Genomic DNA, 15,442 nt, shown 5'->3' on the forward strand with positions numbered 1-15,442 from the left:
TTATTATTTATTAATTGGCCTCAACTGGCCTCTTCACTGTTGACGTTGAGACTGGTGTTTTGCGGGTACTATTTAATGAAGCTGCCAGTTGAGGACTTGTGAGGCGCCTGTTTCTCAAACCAGACACTCCCACTCCTCTTTCTATTCTGGTTAGAGCCAGTTTGCGCTGTTCTGTGAAGGGAGTAGTACACAGCGTTGTACGAGATCTTCAGTTTCTTGGCAATTTCTCACAAGGAATAGCCTTCATTTCTCAGAACAAGAATAGACTGACGAGTTTCAGAAGAAAGTTATTTGTTTCTGGCCATTTTGAACCTGTAATCGAACCCTGATGCTCCAGATACTCAACTAGTCTCAAGAAGGCCAGTTTTATTGCTTCTTTAATCAGCACAACAGTTTTCAGCTGTGCTAACATAATTGCAAAAGGGTTTTCTAATGATCAATTAGCCTTTTAAAATGATAAACTTGGATTAGCAAACACAACGTGCCATTGGAACACAGGACTGATGGTTGCTGATAATGGGCCTCTGTACGCCTATGTAGATATTCCATTAAACATATACAATAGCCATTTACAACACTAACAATGTCTACACTGTATTTCTGATCAATTTGATGTTATTTTAATCTACAAAAAAAATGCTTTTCTTTCGAAAACAAGGATATTTCTAAGTGACCCCAAACTTTTGAACGGTAGTGTAGAAACAAGAATGGATTTGAGCACAGAAAAAAGCAGTTTGTAAAAAGTCTGATTTATCACAGTTTCGTATTTCGCTGATCTGGCCCTATGAGTTCACTGTTAACAGCTGCAATATGTAACATGTAACTTTTTGGGCGACCCGACCAAATTCACAGACATTTTAGTTATACAGTAGATCTGTCATTATCATTGAAAGCAAGTCTAAGAAGCGGTAGATCATTTATGTGCGCTATTTTTATCCTTCCCGCCAGTATGAAAAAATAAATAAATAAATGTATGCACTCACTAACTGTAAGTCGCTCTGGATAAGAGCGTCTGCTAAATGACTAAAATGTAAAATGTTAACTTTCGTTTTTTGCATCTTACACGGCTTCAAACAGCGAAAATATAATATTTTTGGTTATGGAAAATACATTTCACAGCGGTTTAGACGGTTCAATGATTCTCGACACTATACTTGCTTGTTTTGTCACAAACTGAAATTAGGCGAACTATTAAAATTTTAGCAAAAGGAAATGGCGGAGCGATTTCTGCATAGTGCATCTTTAATGAATCAGACTGATATTTTGTCTGCACGCTACTTGAAATGAATATCAGATATGGGTAGACAATTCATGATCCATTCCTTAAAAAAGGCCAGTGATATGGTATTTTTCGTAATCTTGACATGCCAAAACTCTGGCCAAGATTGTATTTGTTGATTTTGCGAGTGAATATAATACAAATCTCCCCCCCCCCCCACCCCAACAAACACTTACAGTAACTTAGCAACTTACAGTGGATATCTATGCCCACATCCCCCTTTTCTGTTGATCTCCATCTGGCTCCTCGGGTGAAGTAAAAGGAAATTGACAAACAAGTTACTGGTGGGATCGTACTTAAAGCTATTTTCAGGTCTCTCCAGAGATGTTCAATCGGGTTTAAGTCCGGGCTCTGGTTGGGCCACTCAAGGACATTCAGAGACTTGTCCTGAACCCACTCCTGCATTGTCTTGGCTGTGTGCTTAGGGTCGTTGTCCTGTTGGAAGGTGAACCTTCGCCCCAGTCTGAGGTCTTGAGCACTCTGGAGCAGGTTTTAATCAAGGATCTCTCTGTACTTTGGTCCGTTCATCTTTCTCCTCGATCCTGACTAGTCTCCCAGTCCCTGCCGCTGAAAAACATCCCCACAGCATGATGTTGCTTCACCGTAGGGATGGTGGCAGGTTTCCTCCAGACGTGACGCTTGGCATTCAGGCCAAAGAGTTCAATATTGGTTTCATCAGACCAGAGAATCTTGTTTCTCATGGTCAGAGTCCTTTAGGTGCCTTTTGGCAAACTCCAAGCGGGCTGTCATGTGCCTTTTACTGAGGAGTGGCTTCCGTCTGGCCACTCTACCATAAAGGCCTGATTGGTGGAGTGCTGCAGAGATGGTAGTCCTTCTGGAAAGTTCTCCCATCTACACAGAGTAACTCTGGAGCTCTGTCTGAGTGACCATTGAGTTCTTGGCCACCTCCCTGACCAAGGCCCTTCTCCCCCGATTGCGCAGTTTGGCCTGGCGGTCAGCTCTAGGAAGAGTCTTGGTGGTTCCTAACTTTTTCCATTTAAGAATGATGGAGGCCACTGTGTTCTTGGGGACCTGCAACGCTACAGAAATGTTTTGGTACCCTTCCCCAGATCTGTGCCTCAACAAAATCCTGTCTCGGTGCTCTACGGACAATTCCTCTGACCTCATGGCTTGGTTTTTGCTCTGACATGCACTGTCAACTGTGGGAACTTAGATAGACAGGTGTGTGCCTTTCCAAATCATGTCCAATCAATTGAATTTACCACAGGTGGACTCCAATCAATTTGTAGAAACATCTCAAGGTTGATCAATGGAAACAGGATGCACCTGAGCTCAATTTCGAGTGTCATAGCAAAGGGTCTGAATACTTATGTATATAAGGTATTTCAGGTTTTTATATTTTATAAATTTGCAAACATTTCTAAAAACCTTTTGCGCTTTGTCATTATGGGTTATTGTGTGTAGATTGATTGGGATTTTTAAAAATGTAATCCATTTTAGAATAAGGCTGTAACTTAACAAAATGTGGAAAGAGTCAAGGGGTCTGAATACTTTCCGAATGCGCTGTATATAGTCATATATAGATATATTGTTTTACTGTACCTTTGTTCATGGGTAAAGTCTCCACCACTGAAGTTTATTGGCATATATATAGACTGTTCACTCTTCATAGATACACAGCTGGGTACAGGTGAGCCGGGTCTATCCTGATGGACCCTGATAAACACAAAGACACTAGGCTCATTCCATATCAAAATGAAACTATGGAGTCATTTCCCATCTGGATTCTGTTTTGTGCTATGTCAAATTGCAATTTAAGGAATGACACTTCAAGTTAAAAGGGACATTACACTCCAAAATCACATTCTGCAATGTTGTGGTTGATATTTATAGTCATGAATCTTGCCCTGGAGGCAGAACTTGCTTGTTTTGTCACAAACTGAAATTAGGCGAACTATTACAATTTTAGCAAAAAGGAAATGGCGGAGCGATTTCTGCATAGTGCATCTTTAATGAATCAGACTGATATTTTGTCTGCACGCTACTTGAAATGAATATCAGATATGGGTAGACAATTCATGATCCATTCCTTAAAAAAAAAAAAAAAGCCAGTGATATGGTATTTTTCGTAATCTTGACATGCCAAAACTCTGGCCAAGATTGTATTTGTTGATTTTGCGAGTGAATATAATACAAACCCCCCCCCCCCCCACCCCAACAAACACTTACAGTAACTTAGCAACTTACAGTGGATATCTATGCCCACATCCCCCTTTTCTGTTGATCTCCATCTGGCTCCTCGGGTGAAGTAAAAGGAAATTGACAAACAAGTTACTGGTGGGATCGTACTTAAAGCTTTTTTCAGGTCTCTCCAGAGATGTTCAATCGGGTTTAAGTCCGGGCTCTGGTTGGGCCACTCAAGGACATTCAGAGACTTGTCCTGAACCCACTCCTGCATTGTCTTGGCTGTGTGCTTAGGGTCGTTGTCCTGTTGGAAGGTGAACCTTCGCCCCAGTCTGAGGTCTTGAGCACTCTGGAGCAGGTTTTAATCAAGGATCTCTCTGTACTTTGGTCCGTTCATCTTTCTCCTCGATCCTGACTAGTCTCCCAGTCCCTGCCGCTGAAAAACATCCCCACAGCATGATGTTGCTTCACCGTAGGGATGGTGGCAGGTTTCCTCCAGACGTGACGCTTGGCATTCAGGCCAAAGAGTTCAATATTGGTTTCATCAGACCAGAGAATCTTGTTTCTCATGGTCAGAGTCCTTTAGGTGCCTTTTGGCAAACTCCAAGCGGGCTGTCATGTGCCTTTTACTGAGGAGTGGCTTCCGTCTGGCCACTCTACCATAAAGGCCTGATTGGTGGAGTGCTGCAGAGATGGTAGTCCTTCTGGAAAGTTCTCCCATCTACACAGAGGAACTCTGGAGCTCTGTCTGAGTGACCATTGAGTTCTTGGCCACCTCCCTGACCAAGGCCCTTCTCCCCCGATTGCGCAGTTTGGCCTGGCGGTCAGCTCTAGGAATAGTCTTGGTGGTTCCTAACTTTTTCCATTTAAGAATGATGGAGGCCACTGTGTTCTTGGGGACCTGCAACGCTACAGAAATGTTTTGGTACCCTTCCCCAGATCTGTGCCTCAACAAAATCCTGTCTCGGTGCTCTACGGACAATTCCTCTGACCTCATGGCTTGGTTTTTGCTCTGACATGCACTGTCAACTGTGGGAACTTAGATAGACAGGTGTGTGCCTTTCCAAATCATGTCCAATCAATTGAATTTACCACAGGTGGACTCCAATCAATTTGTAGAAACATCTCAAGGATGATCAATGGAAACAGGATGCACCTGAGCTCAATTTCGCGTGTCATAGCAAAGGGTCTGAATACTTATGTATATAAGGTATTTCAGGTTTTTATATTTTATAAATTTGCAAACATTTCTAAAAACCTTTTGCGCTTTGTCATTATGGGTTATTGTGTGTAGATTGATTGGGATTTTTAAAAATGTAATCCATTTTAGAATAAGGCTGTAACTTAACAAAATGTGGAAAGAGTCAAGGGGTCTGAATACTTTCCGAATGCGCTGTATATAGTCATATATAGATATATTGTTTTACTGTACCTTTGTTCATGGGTAAAGTCTCCACCACTGAAGTTTATTGGCATATATATAGACTGTTCACTCTTCATAGATACACAGCTGGGTACAGGTGAGCCGGGTCTATCCTGATGGACCCTGATAAACACAAAGACACTAGGCTCATTCCATATCAAAATGAAACTATGGAGTCATTTCCCATCTGGATTCTGTTTTGTGCTATGTCAAATTGTAATTTAAGGAATGACACTTCAAGTTAAAAGGGACATTACACTCCAAAATCACATTCTGCAATGTTGTGGTTGATATTTATAGTCATGAATCTTGCCCTGGAGGCAGAACTTGCTTGTTTTGTCACAAACTGAAATTAGGCGAACTATTACAATTTTAGCAAAAAGGAAATGGCGGAGCGATTTCTGCATAGTGCATCTTTAATGAATCAGACTGATATTTTGTCTGCACGCTACTTGAAATGAATATCAGATATGGGTAGACAATTCATGATCCATTCCTTAAAAAAAAAAAAAAAAAGGCCAGTGATATGGTATTTTTCGTAATCTTGACATGCGAAAACTCTGGCCAAGATTGTATATGTTGATTTTGCGAGTGAATATAATACAAATCTCCCCCCCACCCCAACAAACACTTACAGTAACTTAGCATCTTACAGTGGATATCTATGCCCACATCCCCCTTTTCTGTTGATCTCCATCTGGCTCCTCGGGTGAAGTAAAAGGAAATTGACAAACAAGTTACTGGTGGGATCGTACTTAAAGCTATTTTCAGGTCTCTCCAGAGATGTTCGATCGGGTTTAAGTCCGGGCTCTGGTTGGGCCACTCAAGGACATTCAGAGACTTGTCCTGAACCCACTCCTGCATTGTCTTGGCTGTGTGCTTAGGGTCGTTGTCCTGTTGGAAGGTGAACCTTCGCCCCAGTCTGAGGTCTTGAGCACTCTGGAGCAGGTTTTAATCAAGGATCTCTCTGTACTTTGGTCCGTTCATCTTTCTCCTCGATCCTGACTAGTCTCCCAGTCCCTGCCGCTGAAAAACATCCCCACAGCATGATGTTGCTTCACCGTAGGGATGGTGGCAGGTTTCCTCCAGACGTGACGCTTGGCATTCAGGCCAAAGAGTTCAATATTGGTTTCATCAGACCAGAGAATCTTGTTTCTCATGGTCAGAGTCCTTTAGGTGCCTTTTGGCAAACTCCAAGCGGGCTGTCATGTGCCTTTTACTGAGGAGTGGCTTCCGTCTGGCCACTCTACCATAAAGGCCTGATTGGTGGAGTGCTGCAGAGATGGTAGTCCTTCTGGAAAGTTCTCCCATCTACACAGAGGAACTCTGGAGCTCTGTCTGAGTGACCATTGAGTTCTTGGCCACCTCCCTGACCAAGGCCCTTCTCCCCCGATTGCGCAGTTTGGCCTGGCGGTCAGCTCTAGGAATAGTCTTGGTGGTTCCTAACTTTTTCCATTTAAGAATGATGGAGGCCACTGTGTTCTTGGGGACCTGCAACGCTACAGAAATGTTTTGGTACCCTTCCCCAGATCTGTGCCTCAACAAAATCCTGTCTCGGTGCTCTACGGACAATTCCTCTGACCTCATGGCTTGGTTTTTGCTCTGACATGCACTGTCAACTGTGGGAACTTAGATAGACAGGTGTGTGCCTTTCCAAATCATGTCCAATCAATTGAATTTACCACAGGTGGACTCCAATCAATTTGTAGAAACATCTCAAGGATGATCAATGGAAACAGGATGCACCTGAGCTCAATTTCGCGTGTCATAGCAAAGGGTCTGAATACTTATGTATATAAGGTATTTCAGGTTTTTATATTTTATAAATTTGCAAACATTTCTAAAAACCTTTTGCGCTTTGTCATTATGGGTTATTGTGTGTAGATTGATTGGGATTTTTAAAAATGTAATCCATTTTAGAATAAGGCTGTAACTTAACAAAATGTGGAAAGAGTCAAGGGGTCTGAATACTTTCCGAATGCGCTGTATATAGTCATATATAGATATATTGTTTTACTGTACCTTTGTTCATGGGTAAAGTCTCCACCACTGAAGTTTATTGCCATATATATAGACTGTTCACTCTTCATAGATACACAGCTGGGTACAGGTGAGCCGGGTCTATCCTGATGGACCCTGATAAACAGAAAGACACTAGGCTCATTCCATATCAAAATGAAACTATGGAGTCATTTCCCATCTGGATTCTGTTTTGTGCTATGTCAAATTGCAATTTAAGGAATGACACTTCAAGTTAAAAGGGACATTACACTCCAAAATCACATTCTGCAATGTTGTGGTTGATATTTATAGTCATGAATCTTGCCCTGGAGGCAGAACTTGCTTGTTTTGTCACAAACTGAAATTAGGCGAACTATTACAATTTTAGCAAAAAGGAAATGGCGGAGCGATTTCTGCATAGTGCATCTTTAATGAATCAGACTGATATTTTGTCTGCACGCTACTTGAAATGAATATCAGATATGGGTAGACAATTCATGATCCATTCCTTAAAAAAAAAAAAAAGGCCAGTGATATGGTATTTTTCGTAATCTTGACATGCCAAAACTCTGGCCAAGATTGTATTTGTTGATTTTGCGAGTGAAAATAATACAAATCTCCCCCCCCCCACCCCAACAAACACTTACAGTAACTTAGCAACTTACAGTGGATATCTATGCCCACATCCCCCTTTTCTGTTGATCTCCATCTGGCTCCTCGGGTGAAGTAAAAGGAAATTGACAAACAAGTTACTGGAAGACCTCCACCTTTTGAGCGTAGCGCAGATGTTTGGCAAAATCTTCGTCCAATATTATGTGAGTAATCGCTGTCCTGATATCCAGAAGCTATTTTTGGTCATAAGAGACAGTGGCAGAAACATTACGTACAGAATAAATTACAAATAACGCGAAAAAACACACATAATAGTACAATTGGTAAAACGGCAGCCATCTTCTCCTGCGCCATCTCTTGCTGTGTTTTACACAGGATGTAAGAGAGCGGGACAGAATGTAAATAAACCCAGGGTTCACATATTCCTCACACTGGATTCCCCTCATTACTAAGAACAGATACACCACAGCAACCACAAAAACAATCAGGAACATCAATAATCATATCAAATAAACTAGTACAATGGGACTGTAAAAATGTGAATAAAAACAGACTTACAGGTTTGGTGTATTTACTGTTGGTTTTAGAACCACCCCATTGCATTTGACATGGTAAACTCACTGCTCCTAGCTGGTCTTTTCCCACACAGAAAATGCAGGTCTGCTTATTAGGTAGCTTTAAACCAGAGGGGAAGAGGCAAAGCGAGAGGTTTCACTCTGCCCACAGAAAATGCCGGTCTGCTTATTAGGTAGCTTTAAACCAGAGGGTAAGAGGCAAAGCGCGAGGTTTCACTCTGCCCAAAATCTATCCACAAAAATAATCCCACGAAGTAATAATAATAATTTGCTACATTAGTCTTATTTTATCGAATATAAGTTTTGTAATGGTTAGGTTGTTACGAATACACTGTTATAAGTAGAGGCACGTCGCATTTTGGCAACTTAAACTTAAATGCATTTATATCTTGTGCCTGTTATCATAGAGATAGATAGACTTGTCATGGATATAACCCGTTTTAGCATGGACATTGCCATTGAGAGCTTCCACCATTTAAAAGCAGTCAACTGGGTGTGGATTCCTATGAGTTGGGAGAGATCAGCCAATGAAGAAGAACAACATTTACTACTTTAAAATGGAGATAACCTCAATGGCACTGCCCATACTGTCACAGATGCTATAATAGCACAGATACAAAGATGAGTCCTCTATCAATTCAATTTTCAATTTAAGGGGCTTTATTGGCATGGGAAACATATGTTTTCATTGCCAAAGGAAGTGAAATAGATAATAAACAAAAGTGAAATAAACAATAAAAAAATGAACAGTAAACATTACACTCACAAAAGTTCCAAAAGAATAAAGACATTTCAAATGTCATATTATGTCTATCTATCTCTATGGCCTGATGTTCACATGCATATGTGCCCTCTCATTGGATAGAATCGTCCCACCTGATCTCGCCTTCTCCTGCCGGCCTTCCATCTATGAGGACATGTATTTCCATAGTTAGAGCGGTCACTTGACTATCTTGTCAATTTAATAGACAATCTTTGATTAAACTGGCTTCCTAGAAGTCTGGTCTCCTGTCAAACTGCAAAAACAGGAAGTGGTCAAATGCGGTGAGATCACGGGTGATCTCTTTTCCGGGTTCATTCTAGGTCAGGCGCTGGCACAGTTGCCCCTCCCTTGCATGTAGCATGGCTCACTTCGGACAACTTTAGAGATGACTGTTTTTTCTAAAGCCGAAAGACTACAATAGCCAAAAGGCTGTTGACAACCAATTGGCAACCATGACTGCAGTTGTTTAACGCTAGAACCGCTGCCGATGTCTTTTGAACATATTTAAAATGTTAATATCTTTGCGATTTTAAAGTCATGTCCTCCTCTGTCCTTGAGATTTAAAAATAAAAATAATTCCCAATGTCAAAATAATTCAATATTTATATTTATGATTACAGTAAATTAAGCACAATCCAAAAAAAAATCAACAATGACATCTATTTCTTACTACTTTAACCATGAAAAGAGCTAAAAAAAAAAAGTACTCCTAAACACAATTTAACTGGGTGCTCTGAAGAGCTTCCATGGGGACTGTGCAGCAGCCTGAATGTTTGACGTCCCTACTACTGAAGAGATATTGGTGGTCATTTGGCATTTATAATGGACCAACATTTGTAATAGGGAAATATATGTAAATGGGAAAGAGTCCAATGACTAAGGGGGGGAAGGAATATGTAACTGGGCAAAAAGTGTACATTTCTAAACAAATTATGGGTAAAATCTTTTAAAATATATAATTCTAATAATAAGTAAGCAAGGCTAATAACTTTCTACACTAATTTAAAAGCTAAAAATGTTTGTCTGCTGACATGATTTTCGAAATGGGATTTGTGTCACAAATGCTAAAACGTTAGCATGTGGAAACAATGCCAGGGAAACTAAACCAAAGCATGAATTGCTGTCATACCTTGTCTATAGACTGCTTACAGGGTAAGGAAACCAATGGGTCATTTTGTAATTAAGGTCAACTAACCTTTTAAAGGTCAACTAACCTTTTAACCATGAGCACACATACAAATTCTGTTGTTTCCTTTCAGCCAAAAGGGAGGAGAGTACCAAGGGGGGAGTCAACCAAGAGAGTTATCGACTGCTTTGCAGAGGGAGGAAGACTGAATAACAGCGCAACGCCAGTTCTGTTATGGTGGAATGGCGTGTAAGAATGACAACTACTCCTGTGTCTTGAGGTACTGCACATCTCCCTTAGCGTAACCATCTCCAACCAGGCCGGACAAAGGATTGGTCACAGACAGACCAGCTGTCAGCTACTCAGGTGGCCTGTGGTAGCCGAGGTACTGTCTCTCCTCTCTCTTTGTGTTTACAGACCAAGTGTTTCGTGTTTCCAGGCATTGGTCCATGTCCATGCCAGCAGCTCCAACAGCCACAGTCACAGCGAGATAGCTGAGTTATACGCTATTTACACTCTCTGGTGCTGTTGGCCTTTCACATGACCATTGTACCCCAAAGCTCTGAATTAAAACATTTACTTTGACCGGATCCTGCAAGTCAAGTCTCCTCTTTTACCTTTTCAAAGTCATCTTGCACTGTTTTTACTGTATACTTTTTTGTAGTTATGACGTCCAGATGTTCCTCCGATCGCAAGTGATGAATTTAAGCCATCCAAAAGATAAACAGGTCTCAGATGTTGCCCAATGTGAGTGTCGGACACGAAATACACGACACCTGTGGGGATGTATCAAATACCGTCAAAGCAACACTGAGCCTGATGGAGGACATCTAGGGGCAGGGGGTAAAGCCTACTGTACCCAAACCACATGTTAAAGTGGTCATTGGGGAGAGGTTTTCAGAGATGTCAATAGTTGTTGCCCGTCTACTAGCTTTACCTTCAGTGGCTCAGGTAGGCTTGGCGGATCATGTTTCGGAGGATGCATGACTTGACCTTTGCCTCTCCCGAGCCCATTGGGGAGTTGCAGCGATGAGACGAAGATCGTGATTGGATATCACGAAATTGGGGAGAAAAAGGGGCTAGAATTACAACAACAACAAAAAAAGCCAGTAAATGAGGCTGAATGAACTGTTTCGCTGCCAGACAAGGCTCTGCTGATAGCCAGGTGTGTAGCAGTTTTAAGCTGTTGGGACTGCTGTTGGGACAGCTTTATGTAGGCCCGAACAGTTTGTGGGCACCGTTTGTCACCGTTATTAGCACAATTAAAGTATTCTTTAGTGTTGTGTTGTGTTGTGGCTTTGCTGGCATGCATCCCCCCAAAGAAATTTGCGTTTGCCCCACCAAAATGTACATGCAAAAATCGCCACTGAATAATATACATCAAATGTAGTTGTGTATAAGCTGTGTTCTGGACTTGTTCTAAGAAAAAATGTAATGCATATCAAATTGAGATTGCCATTCATGACAACCCAACATATTCCCCAACATTCTTCTTTCTTCTTGAACCTGATTGGCTAGTCTGACTGCATGTTCTCCTCCACCTCATTTGACAGTAATGCTGTTCTGGATCAACGTCAGTGAAATTCCCAAACCTGAGAGTTGACAGTGATTTCATATTAAGGCATGATTCCAGAGCAGTACCCAGTGCCCTTTCCAGCTAAGGTAACTAACCTTTTTATTACATTTCCATTTTAGTCATTTAGCAGACACTCTTATCCAGAGCGACTTACAGTTAGTGAGTGCATACCTTATTTTTTTTATTTTTATTTTTTATTTTTTTTCATACTGGCCCCCCGTGGGAATCGAACCCACAACCCTGGCGTTGCAAACGCCATGCTCTACCAACTGAGCTACATCCCTGCTGGCCATTCCCTCCCCTACCCTGGACGACACTGGGCCAATTGTGCGCCGCCCCATGGGTCTCCCGGTCACGGCCGGCTACGACAGAGCCTGGATAGAGGGGAGAACCTCTGATACATTTCTGTTCTCTTTACGGGTCCATGAATTACAATACATTTATATTTGTGTGTGTGTGTGTGTGTGTGTGTGTGTGTGCGTGCGTGAGAGTGAGATCATACTCAAAGTACAGTTATATTTGATTATCCATTCACATTTCATGTACATTTACGTTTACGTCATTTAGTGGACACTCTTATCCAGAGCGACTTACAGTTAGTGAGTGCATACATTATTATTTTATTTTTTTCATACTGGCCCCCCGTGGGAATCGAACCCACAACCCTGGCGTTGCAAACGCCATGCTCTACCAACTGAGCTACATCCCTGCCGGCCATTCCCTCCCCTACCCTGGACGACGCTGGGCCAATTGTGCGCCGCCCCATGTACATGTTATTAGCAGGTCACATTTACATTGAGAATTTCCCCCCACAAACTTCACAGTGTGTAAATAATCCACCTGCCCTCAACTAAACAGGGTTCAGGATAGAACTGTAACGGGTAAGGAACCACCCCACTGACTGTGTTTAAACCTGCATTGATATGGTCCTGTAAACGTTAGAGGCTAACATTTGACAGGCTCTGCTGCACTCTAGTGGTTAGAGTGAGACTGACATTACATAGAGGAGAGTGAACATCTGTGCATTCAACAGCACACATTAAAACACACCACTACTCCTCTAACTGCCTGGAGGTCCAACAGAACACATTAAAACACACCACTACTAATCTAACTGCCTGGAGGTCCAACAGAACACATTAAAACACACCACTACTAATCTAACTGCCTGGAGGTCCAACAGAACACATTAAAACACACTACTACTAATCTAACTGTCTGTAGGTCCAACAGAACACATTAAAACACACCACTACTACTCCTCTAACTGCCTGGAGGTCCAACAGAACACATTAAAACACACCACTACTAATCTAACTGCCTGGAGGTCCAACAGAACACATTAAAACACACTACTACTAATCTAACTGTCTGTAGGTCCAACAGAACACATTAAAACACACCATTGCTCATCTAACTGCCTGGAAGTCACGTAAATGTAATGTAATGTAACAGAACACATTAAAACACACCACTATTAATCTAACTGTCTGTAGGTCCAACAGAACACATTAAAACACACCATTGCTCATCCAACTGCCTGGATGTCCAACAGAACACATAAAAACACACCACTACTCATCCAACTGCCTGGAGGTCCAACAGAACACATTAAAACACACCACTACTTCTAATCTAACTATCTGTAGGTCCAACAGAACACATTAAAACACACCACTACTACTAATCTAACTGTCTGTAGGTCCAACAGAACACATTAAAACATACCACTACTTCTAATCTAACTGTCTGTAGGTCCAACAGAACACATTAAAACACACCACTACTCCTCTAACTGACTGGTGGATTTCTTACAGTGGAAACCCACATCATGACCCTGTTAGTTGTTTTTTTTAAGTCTTTGGTATCTACCTGACACAGGGTCACTGAAGAGTCCACCCAAAACTCTGGGTAGAGGGGCTAAGTGAAGTGTAGAGTGGAATGTGTGCAGGTGGGTCAACGTGTGAGAGGAGATGCTATAGAAGGACAGAGTGCCTGATGGCCAGTCCAGATACACTCCTACTCTGTTGGAGGGGGAGGAGGAGGGGACAGGTATGGCAGTTCTCTCATTATTGTGCCTTGCACTGTAACTGCTACTGTAGCACTCCAGACTCCACGAGTTGTTATTGAGTCCAAGACGACTGTCAGGACACCCTCCTCTCCTGCTGATTCTTTTATATGTCACTCCTATAACAGGCCTATGCCCACTCCACTCTACCTCCCAGTAACAGCGCCCAATCAGAACCTCTCTACACAGCACCTGAGGCTTGTCCTTAAATCTCTCTGGGTGATCAGGATACAGCTGCTCCACTCTCCCCACTGTCATCTTCCAGTTTCCCTCACACAGAGAAAGGTTATCTATATGCTGTGTTTGGGTCCAGTGTGAGATCACGGGCACCTGATAAGGCAGACAAGGACATCATGATACAGAATGAATGTTATATTATATTACTTGACTGTTTAGAGTTTATATGTGGGATCCTCCAGTCCAGCAGAGAATAGCTTCACTCCTGAGTCTCCTGGGTGATTGTAGCTCGGGATCCAGCTCTCTCAGGTGGGAGGGGTTTGACCTCAGAGCGGGAAGCCAAAGCAGCACAGCCTTCCTCTGCGACGCCACAGAATGACAACCTGTGGAAATAGTTTTACTTTATCTGGTATTCAGTCTCTGAATATTCTACAGTTGTATAAATGTACTGCTTTCATTTCTACAACGTGATGCATCTTCATTTACCAGCTGGAAACCACAGGAGTAGTGCTAGAGATGATATTATTCACATGTAGTACAGCTCCATTGATACACCTCAAACAAGATCCTGCTCAGTTATCTCCTAGACCCATAAAGTAACTGACCTCAGTTCTCTCCAGTTTACAGTGTGGACTCTCCAGTCCAGCAGAGAGCAGCTTCCCTCCTGAATCCCGCAGCTTGTTTGTCACTCAGGTCCAGCTCTCTCGGGTGTGAGTGGTTTGAGCTGAGAGCTGAAGCCATCGCTTCGCAGCATCTCTCTGTGAGGTTACATCCATTCAGCCTGAATGAAGAAGGAAAGATCATGAAGAGACCTAGGCAATCAAGATACGCAATATGTGTCATATTTAACTGACCGTACATTTGTCAAAAATCCTTTCTGTAATATAATTTAATGTGCACTAAATTGTTGTATAACAACTAAAATGTATTTTAGTTATCTATATACCATCTGATGTCTATTGCCATTACTCACAGAGCTGTTCTGGAGGCTTTGACCACTAGCAGCAGCCTCAGAAGACCCTCCTCTGATCTGGAATATTTATTCAGGTCAAACTCATTCCAACTCCTCCTCTGAAGTCAGCAACACAAAGACCAGAGCTGACCAAAGTGCAGGTGACAGTTTGGCGTCTGAGAGACTTCCTGAGCTCAGGCAGCTTGGTATCTCCTCCGCTAGAGAATGGTCGTTCAGCTCACTCAGACAGTGAAACAGATTGATACACCTCTTTGGAGAAAGATTCTCCCTGATCTCCTTTTCTCATTGGTCTGTGAGCTGCTTCCTGTCTGTGTCAGTAGGCCTTGAACGAGAAACTGATTGGACTCCAGTGAGAGGCCCAGAAGGAAGCGGAGGAACAGGTCCAGGTGTCCATTCTCACTCTGTAAGGTCTGATCTACTGTACTCTTGTAAGAAACTGACTTCAGGCTTGTCTCTGGACAGCACAAAAGGGTTTCTGAAAGTTGATCGCGGTTTGGCCATTAGATTCTCATTGTTGTTGATGAATGTGACAAACACATATACAGCAGCAAGAAACTCCTGGATGCTCAGATGAACAAAGCTGAACACATTCTCCTGGTGTAGCCCACACTCCTCTCTGAAGATCTGTGTGCACACTCCTGAGTACACTGACGCTTCTCTCACATCAATGCCACACTCCCTTAGGTCTTCCTCATAGAAGATCAGCTTGCCTTTCTGTAGCTGT

The 15,442-nt window shown here is 42.3% G+C and overlaps 1 protein-coding gene across 5 annotated transcripts in view; it reads right to left on the minus strand.

Annotated features, from left to right (window-relative positions):
• The window catches only part of LOC121539046 (NACHT, LRR and PYD domains-containing protein 3), a 48,857-nt gene extending 40,715 nt beyond the window's left edge, over positions 1-8,142 (minus strand). Inside the window, exons 1-5 of one of the 5 annotated variants that reach the window (XM_041847251.2) lie at positions 8,019-8,142; positions 7,514-7,564; positions 6,870-6,983; positions 4,857-4,970; positions 2,843-2,956 (exon numbers count right to left, since the gene is read on the minus strand). In XM_041847251.2, coding sequence (XP_041703185.2) covers positions 2,843-2,956; positions 4,857-4,970; positions 6,870-6,983; positions 7,514-7,557 — 386 coding nt within the window. In that variant the 5' untranslated portion in view covers positions 7,558-7,564; positions 8,019-8,142. Of the gene's footprint in view, positions 1-1,473; positions 1,571-2,842; positions 2,957-3,487; positions 3,561-4,856; positions 4,971-5,500; positions 5,614-6,869; positions 6,984-7,513; positions 7,587-8,018 lie in introns of those variants that run through there. The other 4 variants (XM_041847252.2, XM_041847253.2, XM_041847254.2 and 1 more) reach the window with 4 other exon arrangements.
• Positions 8,143-15,442: the final 7,300 nt, after the last annotated feature.

Source organism: Coregonus clupeaformis, chromosome 21, assembly GCF_020615455.1.
Source record: "Coregonus clupeaformis isolate EN_2021a chromosome 21, ASM2061545v1, whole genome shotgun sequence".
NCBI lineage: Eukaryota > Metazoa > Chordata > Actinopteri > Salmoniformes > Salmonidae > Coregonus > Coregonus clupeaformis.